The 14,982-nt window shown below is 40.5% G+C and overlaps 1 protein-coding gene across 4 annotated transcripts in view; it reads left to right on the forward strand.

The window, feature by feature from the left end:
• The window catches only part of LOC137371926 (low-density lipoprotein receptor-related protein 1-like), a 1,827,029-nt gene that overhangs the window by 637,343 nt on the left and 1,174,704 nt on the right, over nt 1-14,982 (forward strand). For all 4 annotated transcript variants that reach the window (XM_068035008.1, XM_068035009.1, XM_068035010.1 and 1 more), the window contains exon 7: nt 9,368-9,530. In XM_068035008.1, the coding sequence (XP_067891109.1) occupies nt 9,368-9,530 (163 nt within the window). The remainder of the gene's footprint in view (nt 1-9,367; nt 9,531-14,982) is intronic.

Below are 14,982 nucleotides of genomic sequence, written 5' to 3' on the forward strand. Positions count from 1 at the left end.
GCAAGCCACTCAGTTCAAGGGCAATTAGGGATGGGCAATAAATTCTGAACTCACCAGTGATGCCCACATCCCATAAATGAATAAAAGAAAACAGGATAATTGGTCACTCATCTCATTACTGTTTGCAGGATGTCTCTGTGTGCAAAATGGTTTCTGTTTGCCGACAACACAGCAGTTACTGCATTCAAAGTTGCTGAATTGTATGTGAAGTGCATTTGAGATTGGAACACAGGAGCAGTAGTAAGGTCATTTAGCCCCTCAAGCAAATTCTGTCTTTGAGTGAGATCATGGTAGAGCATGAACCTAACTTCATTCACTTGCCTTGGCTAGCAAAAAAATCTATTGATCTCAGATTTAAAATGATTATTTGAGATATTTGAGAGATGTGACAAGAGGCTATGTAATTCTTAATAAAGAATTTCTTAATGCCTTATTCCACACTTCTATGAATTTAGTCACAAAGCTTTCCTAACTTCCCATCTTCGTTTTAACTTCCTAATTGAAAGAAACCACAAAGATCTACAAAGTGACAGATAGAATTTGGTGTCAGTACTTAAGAGATGATATATTTAGGTACAAAAATGTAATGGTGATAATTAAATTCTGAATGGCTCAGTGATGTGAAAGAGTATAGGTTCACAAGACATCAAAGGCAATACCTCAGGGTGCAGTCCCAGCAGTGGTCACCACTCCCTGTGGTGCTGCTGGGACTAAGGAGCTGCCGGCCCGCTGATTGGCCAGCAGCTCTTAGAGGCGAACATCCCCTTGGAGGCAGACATGCAAAATCACTGCTTCCAGACCCGGCGGAGGCGGGCTCTCCCCCAACTTTTAAGCCAATGGGTGAGGCCTCCATTACCGCATAAAATTCTGGCCATAGTAACTGTTATATTTTTTGTAGGAAATGTATAACAAAGGTTTATAGAATATAAATGTTGAGGTAATGATAATCTTATGTAAAATCTTTCTAAGACCTCAGATAGAGTATTGTGTGCTCTGGAGTATTGTGTTTCATTGCTATAGGAAGGAATGTTGAGGTTTTAGAGAGGGTACCGCTAAGATACTACCTGATATGAGGAGATACATATACAAAGGAAGATTTGAAAAATTGGGGTTCTTTTGTTGGACCAACACATGTTACGGATTGATCATAAAAGATGTGCTTAAAATTATGAAAGGAAAAACATAGTCAATGGAAGCACAACAGTTCCAGGCGTTGAGGGGTCAAGAACAAGAGAGGATAGATACAAGATAAATTGCAAGAGATTTCGGCCAGAAGGCAGGAGAAAGCTCTTTACATAGTGAGTTGTGAGTCTGTGGAATTCGTTTTCAAGGTTAGTGGTTACAGGAGAAACCAACGATCAAAGTTGGAAGTTAACGCATGAATAAAATTTGTTGAAGGGACATGGAAACAGGATCAGTAAAGGTTATAAAAACAGAAAATGCTGGAAATACTCACAGATCAAATCACATCTGTGCAGAGAGAAACAGAGTTAACATTTCAGATTGATGGCCTTTCATGAGATTTGCTGAATATTTCCAGCATTTTCTGTTTTTATTTCAGATTTACAGTAACTGCAGTATTTTACTTATCAGAAAAGGTTATAACTATTTGTTGATGTGGGGGGTAAACAGTAGCACAGATTGGTTTGGCCTAAGGACCTGTTTCTGTTTTGTAATTGTTATAAATTTTCATGTTTAACCAGCACAGTACAGCTGGGGATTGAATCTAGGACCTTCCTGGTCTATCTGGCTCAGAGATGATTGATTTACTTCCAATGCTTTGTGATCTTTTTGTTCTTAATACATATACATAGAAGCAATACAACTTGAAACAATTATTTGAAGTGAAATATTTTATAAAAGCATTGACAAATTTAATTAAAATCAGAAAACTGATTTTTTTGAGAGATAGCTTATGTTTGACTTTAATATTTCTTCTCACACTGCTACTTAATAACTGCCAATCATTTTGTTTTGCCTGGGGCAGTAAGTAGCTTTGTGGATGCTAAGTACTGAAGCTAAATCCCTGATACCCTGCAATTCAGTGGACAGCAAATTAACTTAAGTAGAAAGGCAAGCATTTCTTTACCTATGTAGGTGTGTTTTTGATACCAAGGGAAACATTTTAGTTCACTATTTCCATATAAATTCAGTTGTCATAGAGTCATAGAGCTTTACAGCACAGAAACAGGCCCTTCGGCCTATCGTGTCTGTGCCGGCCATCAAGCACCTACCTATTCTGATCCCATTTTCTAGCACTTGGCCCGTAGCCTTGTATGCTATGCTGCTTCGAGTGCTTATCTAAATACTTCTTGAACGTTGTGAGGGTTCCTGCCTCTACCACCTCTTCAGGCAGTGTGTTCCAGATTCCAACCACCCTCGGAGTGAATTTTTTTTTTCTCAAATCCCCTCTAAACCTCTTGCATTAAATCTATGCCTCCTGGTTATTGATCTCTCCGTTAAGGGAAAAAGTTTCTTCCTATCTAACCTATCAATGCCCCTCATAATTTTGTATACCTCAATCAGGTCCCCCCACAGCCTTCTCTGCTCTAAGGAAAACAACCCTAGCCTTTTCAGTCTCTCTTCATAGCTGAAATGCTCCAGCCCAGGCAACATCCTGGTGAACCTCCTCTGCATCCTCTCCATTGCGATCACATCCTTCCTATAGTGTGGTGCCCAGAACTGTACACAGTACTCCAGCTGTGGCCTAATTAGCATTTTATACAGCTCTATCATAATGTCCCTGCTCTTATATTCTATGCCTTGGCTAATAAAGGCAAGTATTCCAGTTGTGTTGCATTAGTTCCTGATCTGACAGATTATCAACACCCCATCATATTTTAATGAACAATTTGTTGAGCCGCATTTAAGCAGTTTCACGTTACAGGAAATAAAAAATAAAACCCAAAAGAAATATGGAATAAGTCATATATAGTGTCTCATAATCAGTGGCATTACCAAATATGCACCAAAACATTGTTTTACAGTGCAGAAATAGCCCCCATACATGTGATACATTCAGTTCACTTTCAGTAGTGACAGCAAAGAAATGGAGCTTACAAATGTAGCTGGTATCAGTATTAGTAGAGAAATGGTGTTGGGGAAATTGATGGGATTGAAGGCCGATAAATCCCCAGGGCCTGATGGTATGTATCCCAGGGTACTTAAGGAAGTGGCCCGAGAAATAATGGATGCATTGGTGGTCATCTTCCAAGATTCTATAGACTCTGGAACAGTTCCTACAGATTGGAGGAGGGTAGCTAATGTAACCCCACTATTTAAAAAGGGAGGTAGAGAGAAAGCAGGGAATTATAGACCAGTCAGCCTGATGTCGGTATTGAGGAAAATTCTAGAGTCCATTATCAAAGATTTTATAGCAGAGCACTTAGAGGACAATGGTAGAATCAGGCAGAGTCAACATGGATTTACGAAAGGGAAATCATGCTTGACAAATCTACCAGAATTCTTCGAGGATGTAACTAGTAGAGTTGATGAGGGGGAGCCAGTGGATGTGGTGTATTTGGACTTTCAGAAGGCTTTCAACAAAGTCCCACATAGAGATAAGCGTGTAAAATTAAAGCGCATGGGATTGGGGGTAGTGTATTGCGATGGATAGAAAATTGGTTGGCAGACAGACAACAAAGAATAGGGATAAATGGATCGTTTTCCAAATGGCAGGCAGTGACTAGTGGGGTACATCAGGGATCAGTGCTAGGACCCCAGCTATTCACAATATATATTAATGATTTAGATGAGGGAACTAAATGTAATGTTTCCAAATTTACAGATGACACAAAACTGGGTGGGAGGTTGAGTTGTGAGGAGGATGCAAAGAGGCTTCAGGGTGATTTATACAAGTTGAGTGAGTGGGCTAATGCATGGCAGATGCAGTATAATGTGAACAAATGTGAGGTTATCCACTTTGGTAGCAAAAACAGTAAGGCAGATTTTTATCTGAATGGATATAAACTGAGAGAGGGCAATATGCAGCAAGACCTGGGTGTTCTCATACACCAGTCGCTGAAGGTAAGCATGCAGGTCCAACAGGCGGTAAAAAAGGCCAATGGTATATTGGCCTTCATCGTGCAAGGATTCAAGTACAGGAGCAGGGATGTCTTGCTGCAATTATACAGGGCCTTGGTGAGGCCACACCTGGAATATTGTGTGCAGTTTTGGTCTCCTTATCTGAGGAAGGATGTTCTTGCTATAGAGGGAGTGCAGCAAAGGTTTACCAGACTGATTCCTGGGATGGCGGGACTGACGTATAAGGAGAGATTGAGTCGGTTAGGATTATATTCGCTGTAGTTCAGAAGAGTGAGGGGGGATCTCATAGAAACCTATAAAATCCTAACAGGACTTGACAGGGTAGATACAGGAAGGATGTTCCCGATGGTGGGAGAGTCCAGGACCAGGGGTCATAGTCTAAGGATATGGGGTAAACCTTTCAGGATGAGATGAGGAGAAATTTCATCACCCAGGGAGTGATGAGCCTGTGGAATTCGCTACCACAGAAAGCAATTGAGGCCAAAACATTGTATGTTTTCAAGAAGGAGTTCGATATAGCTCTTGGATCTCAAGGGATCAAAGGGTATGGGGGGAAGGTGGGAACAGGTTACTAGGTTGGATGATCAACCATGATCATAATAAATGGTGGAGCAGGCTCGAATGGCCAAATGGCCTACTCCTATTTTTCTATGTTTCTATGGTAATTCTCATTCTAGTGGGATACATGCTAATTGGTTTGGTCTGTGAAGATCTCTTCTGACCCTGCCCCATATAAATATAGACACACATTTCACCTGTCTAAAGCCTGTCATTAGCCTAGGAACTGGAGTAAGCCATTCAGCTCCTCAAGCCTGTTTTTCCATTCAGTGAGATCATGTCTGATTTGCATCCTAACTATCAACCAGCCTTGGTTCCATGCTCCTTAATACCCAAAGCTAGTAAAAATATATGGATCTCAGATTTGAAATTATTAATTGAGCAACCATCTACTGCTGTTTGTGGGAGAGTGTTCCACATTTCTACTACCCTTTGTATGAAGTGATCCCTAACTGGTTTCTCTCTATATACCCTATCAATTCCTTCCAAAATCCTAAAACCCTCAATCAAATCACTACTTAACTTTCTATATTCCTGGGAATATAAGGCTAATTTATGTAATCTGTGCTTATAACTTAACCCTTGGAACCCTGGTAACATTTTGGTCTTCACTGCACTTGTTTCAAGGCCAATATATCCTTTCTAAGGTGCGCGATTCCTTCCAATTTGAGTATGTAGACATTATCAGTTCTCTGTCTTCTACTACCTAATCAAGCACTAACTTGCCTTCACTTCCACTGGCTTTAATTTTAGCTAACAGTCACTTATGATGACATTCCTTCTAGTAACTGATATTCCTACCGACATAAGACCATAAAGCAAGAGTTTCTGCAGATTATCTCCACTTTTCCTTCTTATGATTCATACCATCCTCAATTCATTCACCAGTTGTTAATCATGGTAAATTGTGGTTTTGTGTAAGTGCAAATAATATATTTGAAGGGTATCAACTAGCTTATCTAACTCGCACCAAGTCCCATTCACCCATCGTCCCAATGCTTGCTGACCTACATTGGCCCCCGGTTAAGCAACTCCGCGATTTTAAAATTCTCATCCTTGTTTTCAGCTTCCGTCATGGCTTTGCCCTTCTCTATCTCTGTTAACTCTTACAGTCCTACAATCTTCCAAGATATCTGTGCTCCTCCGACTCTGGCCTCTTGTGCATCCCTATTTTAATTGCTCCACTATTGGCGGCTGTGCCTTCATCTCTGGAATTCCCTTCCTGACCTCTCTACCTCTCTTTCAGCCTTTCAGTCACTACTGAAAACCTACCTCTTTGAGCAAGCCTTAGATCAACTGTAGTTCGGTGTCAGATTTTATTTGATAACGCTCCAGTGAAGTGACTTGGCAGGTTTTACCACATTAGAGGTGCACGATAAATGCAAGGTGGTGTTGTTGAAAAGAGCTTGCCACAAAACATTGTTGGAACAGATCATTGCGAGACCCATAATCCATGCTGAGTTCATGAGAAAGTATCACCTCACAGTTATCTTTCATAAACTTTATTACTTTTGTCCAAAACATTCTTACCTTTCAGCATTGCCAGATACACTACACTGTGTGCCTTCCTATTTGTCATTTAGGCAGCAATAGCAGCTTGTGCAAACACCTATTAGCTTCCGGTGGCATGTCACACAGTTATAAACTACTTCAGCTTTTATGTTGTTTTAATTTTAGCCAAGCATTAAATATGATTCATTTAAAAAATGTTTTAAACATGGCTGCAACTAATATTATTATCCATTAATTTGACCATTACAGTCAAGCTGCTTGTGATTGAGCATACCCTATGTGTTTAATCCTCTGCAAATGGGTAAAGTTTCATTTCTTGAATCTGGATAGGAAAAACTTCGTAAGCTTCTTGCTTCAGTCAGTACAGCTCTATGAATAGAAATGTTCATTTCTTCATCTGGTGGAGAGAGCGATGAACAGGTGCCTGGATATGAGTTTTAAATGCTTTTTTGTTCCCAGTTTTTCAGGTTTATTGCTTTACCAAGTATATTTTTTAAAGGCATTATACCAGATCTCTGTCATAAGTTGATATTTTCTTTAGCGATTTTATGCACTGTGCAGAAAGTAAAGATGTAATTTTAAAGTTTTGCTCCCAAGGAACTCTTCTTATGCACAACAGAGATTCTGCTGGAATTTTATGTTGGGCCAGAAGCCTCGCAGAAAAAGTTGGTGGCAAGTCCACTTCCACCGGGCCTGGAAATCATACAATAATTTTATGTGGCCCAGGCCCTTAATTGGTCTTGAGCAGGATTTCCGCGCCTCTGAGGCAGGAGGTCCCACCCACAAAAGCTGACAGCCAATTGGCCTGCAGCTCTTCAGTCCCAGCAGCGCCACCGGGAGCGGTGGACACTGCTGGGACTGCACCCAGCCAGGACCAGAAACATGGACGAGGCCCTGAAATACAGCTAAGTGTGTGGGGTTCCGCCGGGGATAATCAGGTGGGCCCCGACGTGGCGGGAGGGGGTCGCCTGGGGAGAGGCGGGTGCCAGAGGTGCTCCAGTGGAGACGGCTTGTGCTGCGGGGGGGAACCCCGTTGGGCGCAGGGTGCCTGATCAGGAGGTCCCGTCACTGCCCACAAGGATGTTGCCACGTTTTACTGGGTGGCCTTCTGAACTGCTGAATTGCCCACCCACTGCTAGTAATATTCCAGTGGCGGCAGCAGGAGGCCCCAAAGTGGCACTTGATTGGCCTGGGGCAGGTGGGCAATTTGTCACCTCCCCCACCGCTGGTAATATGAAAATGAGGGCTGGAAGGTGATGAGAATAACATCCCCTGCCTCCCACTTAATGTTATGAAACCCGCTCCCAACCCACACCTCCAATCCTCTCCTGCGGGGGTGTAAAATTCTGGCCTCTAGGTTTGAATTATGGTCAGAATATTGTCAAGTATTTTTTTCCCATCATTCAGGCAATGACAGTACATAGAAACCAGATATGAGTTTTAGGATAGCCTCCAATGTACCTTAGTAGCCATTTCTAATAATAATCATTAAACCTGCCTCCTGTTTGTAACAGAAATTGTGTACGTTCATGAAGCTTTGACATAATGTGAAATTAAAAAGTTTTGATGAGCATTAAAAATCATAAAGCCTTTACTCAAATCACCTGAACACCAGAGTAGTTCCATCTACATGCTTCAATCTGCTTTTTGAGACCATAGAGTATGAAAAGTCAAAGGAAATCTTTGTCAATTATTATAAATCTGAAATAAACAAGAAAAAAAATAATCCTAACTCTAATAATAGAACAATAGTATAATAGTAGCTTTGAGGATGCATGGGTTTGCATCTGTCCTGAGAAGGTCCAAGTGCACACAAGTCTTATAGTTTGCACCAAATCCATGTCCATGCAAGCTGATAAACATTGTTTCTTTGACGAGGACCTAAAATCTCTTCACCACTATTAGAAGTTTTTTTTAAATCCAGATAATTCATTCAGGTACCACCCTTGAAAACCCCTTTCTGGGTTAAATGCACAAATAAAACTAAGGCTGCACAATTCAGCTCCTTAGCGCCCCTTATTTTGGTGCTATGACTACAATTTTGGCTCCACACTAACGTCCCCAGCATGCATGCACACTTCCAGTGCGAGCTGCACTGGATGCCATTTTGATGAGTGTTTTAGCGATCATGCAGGGAACATCCGATGGAACTATGCAGAGTGGCAGATCATGATGCCAATCAGTGTGTAACATTGATTTGATGCCAGCACTGCCATTTTGTATCTCAATGCTTCAACTAACTGTCCTTAAACACACACAGCTGAACATGTGTTCAGCAGCAGGAAGGACACTCCGTCAGCGCATTCTACATCTTTCTCTTATTTATCTCTTTATTTCTTCCATTTATGTATTTCTCTTTTGCCTGGCTAGGCAGTTTCTGAGTATCTTCATATGCTTTCTCTCTTTGGAGAGTAACTATTGAGGTAGGACGATTCCAACATTTGGACAGGTAGAGAAAATCCATTACAGAGCTTATTGTTTTCATAAAGGCTCTTCTCTATCACTATAACGAGCTTTGCTTCCACAGTGATCACTTGCTTCTTATCACTGTGTAATAAGAGAAGGCAAAAACAATTCTGGGACTTACCAACACAGTATATGCACAGTAAATTGAAATCCTCAGCTGATAACCAAAGATAATCATCTCTCATTTAAGCCTCTTGCCAAATACAAGAAAGTTGATAGACTTGCCATGTTGCTATACAAAAGCATTTCTTGGAATAAAAATGAGCAATGTCATGCAACCAACTTGGTAGACAAAGAAAAGTCAGAAGAAAGGATGGCCTGATATAATAAAAAGGCGCACTGACTTCACTGATTCGAGTAAGTCAGGCATTATTCCAAAAGAATTGAAGGTTAATGCACTGACAAGTGCAAGAAAGCCCTTATAGATTTAAAAAATGAGTTGCTTAATATTCTTTGCTAACGGAAAAGAATTTACAGAAGTGTTTCTCTGCAGAAATAGGACATTAGACGCTTTAAGAATTTTTATTACTATTTGAACCTATGTTTTTTCAGCACTTGAATACCAGACACTGAATAATGACCAAAGATCAAAGCTGTACATTTCTGATGGAGTGGATTACACAGTTATATAAGAAATTCTTTAGCACAATTACCTGAAGATCAGACCAAGATACTAAAATAAATTTGCAAGCATGAAAGGATATAAGATCTTTCTTGCACAGCAGTCAGCCAACCACTAAATTGTCATGTGTGTTTTTCATCTAATGTGTTACTTTTGCTTTGGCAGATGTGGAACAAATGGCTTTAGACTGGCTTACCGGAAACTATTACTTTGTGGATGATGTCAGTGACCGAATATTTGTGTGCAATCAAAACGGTGATACTTGCATTACTCTACTAGATTTGGAGCTACACAATCCCAAAGGAATTGTACTTGATGCAGCCATGGGGTAAGTTTATTTATGTACATTCTATAAAGTCTCCTGCAGGCAGGTTAGAACATCAGTGAAATTAATTTCTGTGAACTTTTATATGTGTATTTTGTATAAATTGTTGGCTGTTAGACAAAAAACATTTAATTTTATTCGGGATAAATCAACATGGCCATAAAGTTGCTGATGAATAAGAATCTGTTGTCAACCATGCTGTTTTAGATGGCTGAAGAGTCCTTTCTATTCAATAAAGTTCTCAGTATACCAATTGATTAATTTCACTTGTGAACCATGTTTAATGAGCACTGTGTATATTTTATGCAGCCAATTAATGGATCTGGCAGATCTCTATGGAAAGTCATTGTGTATGGGTGGGGGGAATGGGGCTTTTTAGCACCTGATCTTTAGGCACTATAGGCTCCTTGAGGTTCCAAAATGAGTCTGCAGCATTCTCATATTTCTGATGCAGAGTTGGCCAGATGCCATTTTAGTAACACACACACATTTGCTGGCAGCACGGAGAGCAGGTGGATCATAACGTCAATCTATGTGCAAATTTGGTGCCAGTGTTGCCATTTTGGACCACCATGCTCCAGCCTACACCCTTTCTTAACTTTGCACAGCTGAACAAAGATATTAAAAACATGAAGCAATTCCCACCAGCGCTATGCAAAGGGATCATCAGCTGCACAGTGGTTCGCACCACAGCCTCACAGCTCCAGCGACCCGGGTTCAATTCTGGGTACTGCCTGTGTGGAGTTGGCAAGTTCTCCCTGTGTCTGCGTGGGTTTCCTCCGGGTGCTCCGGTTTCCTCCCACAGCCAAAAGACTTGCAGGTTGATAGGTAAATTGGCCATTATAAATTGCCCCTAGTATAGGTAGGTTGTATGGGGAATATAGGGACAGGTGAGGATGTGGTAGGAATATGGGATTAGTATAGGATTAGTATAAATGGGTGGTTAATGGTCAGCACAGACTCGGTGGGCTGAAGGGCCTGTTTCAGTGCTGTATCTTTAAATCTAAAAAAATCGAAATCTACTTATAGGCTAGTAGCTGGTTTATTTCTTCTGGTTGTTGCTGCAATTCTATGAGTTTTGAGTGCTTTCTATAGTTGGTTAAAGTTTCAATGGTGTTCAGGGATTGGTATGGCAGGTGCTGACATACTGTTTGCTGACTGAGAGGCTGATCTATGTATATATTATTATACTATCTGTAAAGTGCTAGGAACTAATTAGCTTGGAACTAGTTGTTATGTGTAAGTTTTCCAGTAGGGGACCACATTCACAGCTGCACTGGAGAGTCATGTTATGTGAAACACAAGAACCAGTTGAACCAAGTTCCACAGCACAAAGCATAGTGCTGAATTAAACAAGACTGACTCCAGCCTTTTCCAAGTTTAAAGTGTGATTCTTTCCAACATCTGGGAACCAGAAACAACATAAGACGCAACAGAGACTTTTGCTCAAATCAGTTGCTCCCAGATATTAGTGAGCTAGTAGGCCATCCTCTTGGTATTGAGCATGACTGTGAGAACCAAGATAAGCTTTGCACAGCAGGAAAAACGGCTAGAAGTGGGAGAAGGGATAGAAGGGCTCTCGGCAGGAGGCCAAATCTGTAGAAGGTTCTAAGGGAGCAATTCTCCAACCTGAACTTCAGGTATGCACTTCACAAATAAAGGTCATCAATTAAATCTGCCAGCTTGTGCTGTCACTTCAGAGAGGGCAAGGACTGCTTTGCCTGTGGCTGTCAAGGTGACTGTGGCTCTGAATGTTTATGAGTCTGACATTTTCCAAGTTACTGCTGGAGATATAAGCAACATCTCTCAATTTGCAGTGCACTGCTGCGCAAGACAGGCCACTGAGGATCTCTATGCAAAGAGAGATAACTTCATTTCATCTTTTGCCAGAAAGAAGCAAGCGGAGTGAGCACAAGGTTTTCAAGGATTTCAGGCTTCCGCATAGTAGAGGGTGCCATTGACCGCATGCATAATGCTTTGTGGGTGCCTTATATCAACTCTGCCACACACCTGAACCAAAAGGTATTCCACTGTCTCAGCGAGCAGTTAGTGTGTGACTACAGGCAGTGCATCATGCAGGTCAATGCCCAGTATCTCAGCAGGAACCATGATGCATTAATTCTGCAGCAGTCTACTATGCCACCACGGCATACCAAAGGGTGACTACGATTATCTGCTGATGACATGGCTCATGGCTTGGTTGTGCAACATAAGCACAGTAGGCATATAAAGAGAGTGATGCTGCCATAAGAGCTGTGATGGAGCAATCTATTGGCATTCTGAAGCAATAATTCCGCAGCCTGGATTGCTCTGGAGGAGCCCTGCAGGGCTCAACTGAGTGGCTCTTAAGATTTTTCATGGTATGCTGTGACGAATAGCATAAGAGTAGAAGATCTCATCAGTTCAATGATTTCTAATTGTTTGCATTCTCGGGGGGATCTCAACAGTGCATCCTCTAGAGAAGCATGGACTTACTGATGGCAACTTCTGGATTTCTGTGTTTAACTGCACTTGTGTGGAGCTCAGAAGTTCAGAGCAGTAATGATGGTGAACGCTAACAGTTTTGCTGTTATTAATACTGAAAAATATGGGCCAAAATGCCTTTCCTTATCTTAATTTTAGTTAATTATCTTTTTTTAATAAAAACAAATGAATTGGATTTTGAAACAAATAAAATTCCTTTAAATATCATCTAATTGCCACCTGCGATAGGTTAAAGTTCAAAAATATAAACATCCAAATGACTAATAGTCATCAGATACAGAGACCTGCCTGGAGTATTGACTTCAATGGAAAGGAAAATAGTGCAAGTGGGGGTGGATAAAGGGCTACCACCTATTTTGCACCATGATGTAGGATTAAATTTTATTTTCATTTAGACTACAAATGGTTTTGTTTTACATCAATACTAAAGTTGTAGCATGAAACCAGAATGAGGGCCAAACTCACTCCGCAGTGTCTTTCCTCCTCCAAATTTGATATTTTTCTCTCAATTTATATACTATTGACTTAACTTTTGAAGGTAATCAGTAAACTTCAAAACATCATCTATGTTTACTGGTATTTAGAAAATGTAAACACTCTATTTACTAATAGCAGTCAGAAACTCTGAACTTTGCAGCACAGAGGAACTGAAAAGATAGTGAAAATATGAATCATTAGTGAAGAAAGTATTTTGAAGTTTAGCAATCAGCCAGTATGAAGGAAAACAAAGACTCCTGAGGGATTCGTCAAGAGAATCTGTGAATAAAAGAAAATAGGAAGGGAACCGATCGTATCATTGAAAAGGATTTCTAAATCCTCACGTGCACTAATATTTTCTTTATTCTGACGTGTATTGTCCATAATGTTCTAAAAAATCAAAATATTTAATTTTTAACACAAGTAAATTTTCCCACAGATTGTGGTTTGTTCCATTTAATACTTTAATTAATGTTCTCCTTGAAAGCCTCATCCTCCCTCACAGAGCTCTTCTTTGTTGGTGATAACATTCTTTGTTTGGCATTCACAATATTGCTGCTGTTTGAGATAAGCAGAGTGCAGAATTTTGCAAAAAGCATCAGAGTGATTCTTGCACTGCACAATCTGAGCCAGTGAGAATCCTGCTGTTGGTATTGAAATGCATAAAGTAATTGCATTTTTCCAGAAAAACCTGATATATTTAAATTTTTCATGACAACTGTTTTACTCAGTGTATACCTACTTCAGTTTTTGAAAATTAGGTAAAAATAAATTCAATGCTTTTATCTGTTGCTCCAACTACAATAAAATTCTCTTGGTTCTTATTAATAAACCAGTCTTCCTGAAAGTTAGAGCTTGCTGACAGCAATGAGAGTGACTCTCCATGGAGTGTTAATATTCTTTCTGTACGTAACATACTTTGTAAGAGTAATGATTTTATAATGGATATAACTTCTAAACTGAGTGCAATTTTAGATAAATTCTCATCAATTGATAAATTGACATCATCAATCACACCATCCTCAATTAATGGCTCTATTTCATCGTCACCTCTGTGTCACATCTTAGCTATTGTTCCATTTCTATTTGTTTCACTGTTGTTATTATATCACTTCAAAATGCAGCTGTACCTGCAGGGTAAGCTCTGATATACCATAGCATTCCCTTATCAACTCTCTTCTCATTGTTTATATGAAATTCCCTGGCAGCATCATTCCAAAGCATGGGTTCAACTTTCACATGTAAGAACATAAGAAATAAAATGAGGAGCAGACCATTCGACCCCTCGAGCCTGCTCTGCCATTCAATAAGATCATGGTTGATCTGATTGTGGCCTTAACTCCACTTTCCTGCTTGCCCCCCGTAACCCTTGACTCTCTTGTCAATCAAAATTCTGCCTAACTCAGCCTTGAATATATTGAATGACCCAACCTCCACTGTTCACTGGGGTAGAGAATTCCAAGCACTAACAACCCTCTGAGGGAAGAAATTCTTCCTCATCTCTGTCTTAAATGGGAGACCCCTTAATTTGAAACTGTGCCCCGAGTTCTAGATTCCCCCACGAGGAGATACATCTTCTCAGCAGCTCTCCAGGTACAGTCTCACCAATGCCTTGCACAGTTGTAACAAGACTTCCTTACTTTTATACTCCATCCTCCTTGCAATAAAGCTCAATATTCCATTTGCCTTCCTAATTGCTTGCTGAACCTGCACGCTAACTTTTTGTGTTACATGTACAAGGACACCTTGGTCACTTTGTACTGCAGCATTCTGCACTGTCTCTCCATTTAAATAATATTCTGTTTTTCTATTCTTCCTGCTAAAATGGACAACCTCACATTTTACCGTATTATACTCCATCTGCCAAATTTATGCCCACTCACTTAACCTATCTATATCCCTTTGCAGACACTTTGTGTTCTCCTTACAACTTGCTTTCCTACCTACCTTCGTATCGTCAGCAAATTTGCTGCAGTACAGTCAGTCCTTTAATCCAAGTCATTAATATTGTCATGCTGGACCCCAACCTGCCAAGAATGAGGCATATTAATTTTGTCAGAGGAACATTGTTTTGAAAACTGTTGCTGAAGTGAAGAAAGGACTTGTTAAAAAATCACCAGGCCCTTGGCTGGAAAAACATTTTTTGTATACCAACAGCCAGTGCTTGGAAGGACAAAGGGGCTATTCCCTGCTCCAATTTAACCCACAATGGACTTTAAGCATCAGGTATTGTGTGTAAGAAGAGACATTCCAGGGTCAACTAAGACCAGAGAATCCACAAACAGATATGGTAAGACCAGCTAGTCATATGACTAACCTGCTTGGCGACCTGGGTTTTTCTGAATTGTACAAACAGTTTGAACTCAGAGTGAAATAAAAACAAGAAATGCTGGAAATACTCAGCAGGTCTGGCAGCATCAGTGGAGAGAGAAGTGTAGTTTACATTTCAGGTCAGTGACCCTTCATCAGAATTCAGAGTGTCTGTTTGCTCCTG

Source organism: Heterodontus francisci, chromosome 7 (genome assembly GCF_036365525.1).
Source record: "Heterodontus francisci isolate sHetFra1 chromosome 7, sHetFra1.hap1, whole genome shotgun sequence".
Classification (NCBI taxonomy): Eukaryota; Metazoa; Chordata; class Chondrichthyes; order Heterodontiformes; family Heterodontidae; genus Heterodontus; species Heterodontus francisci.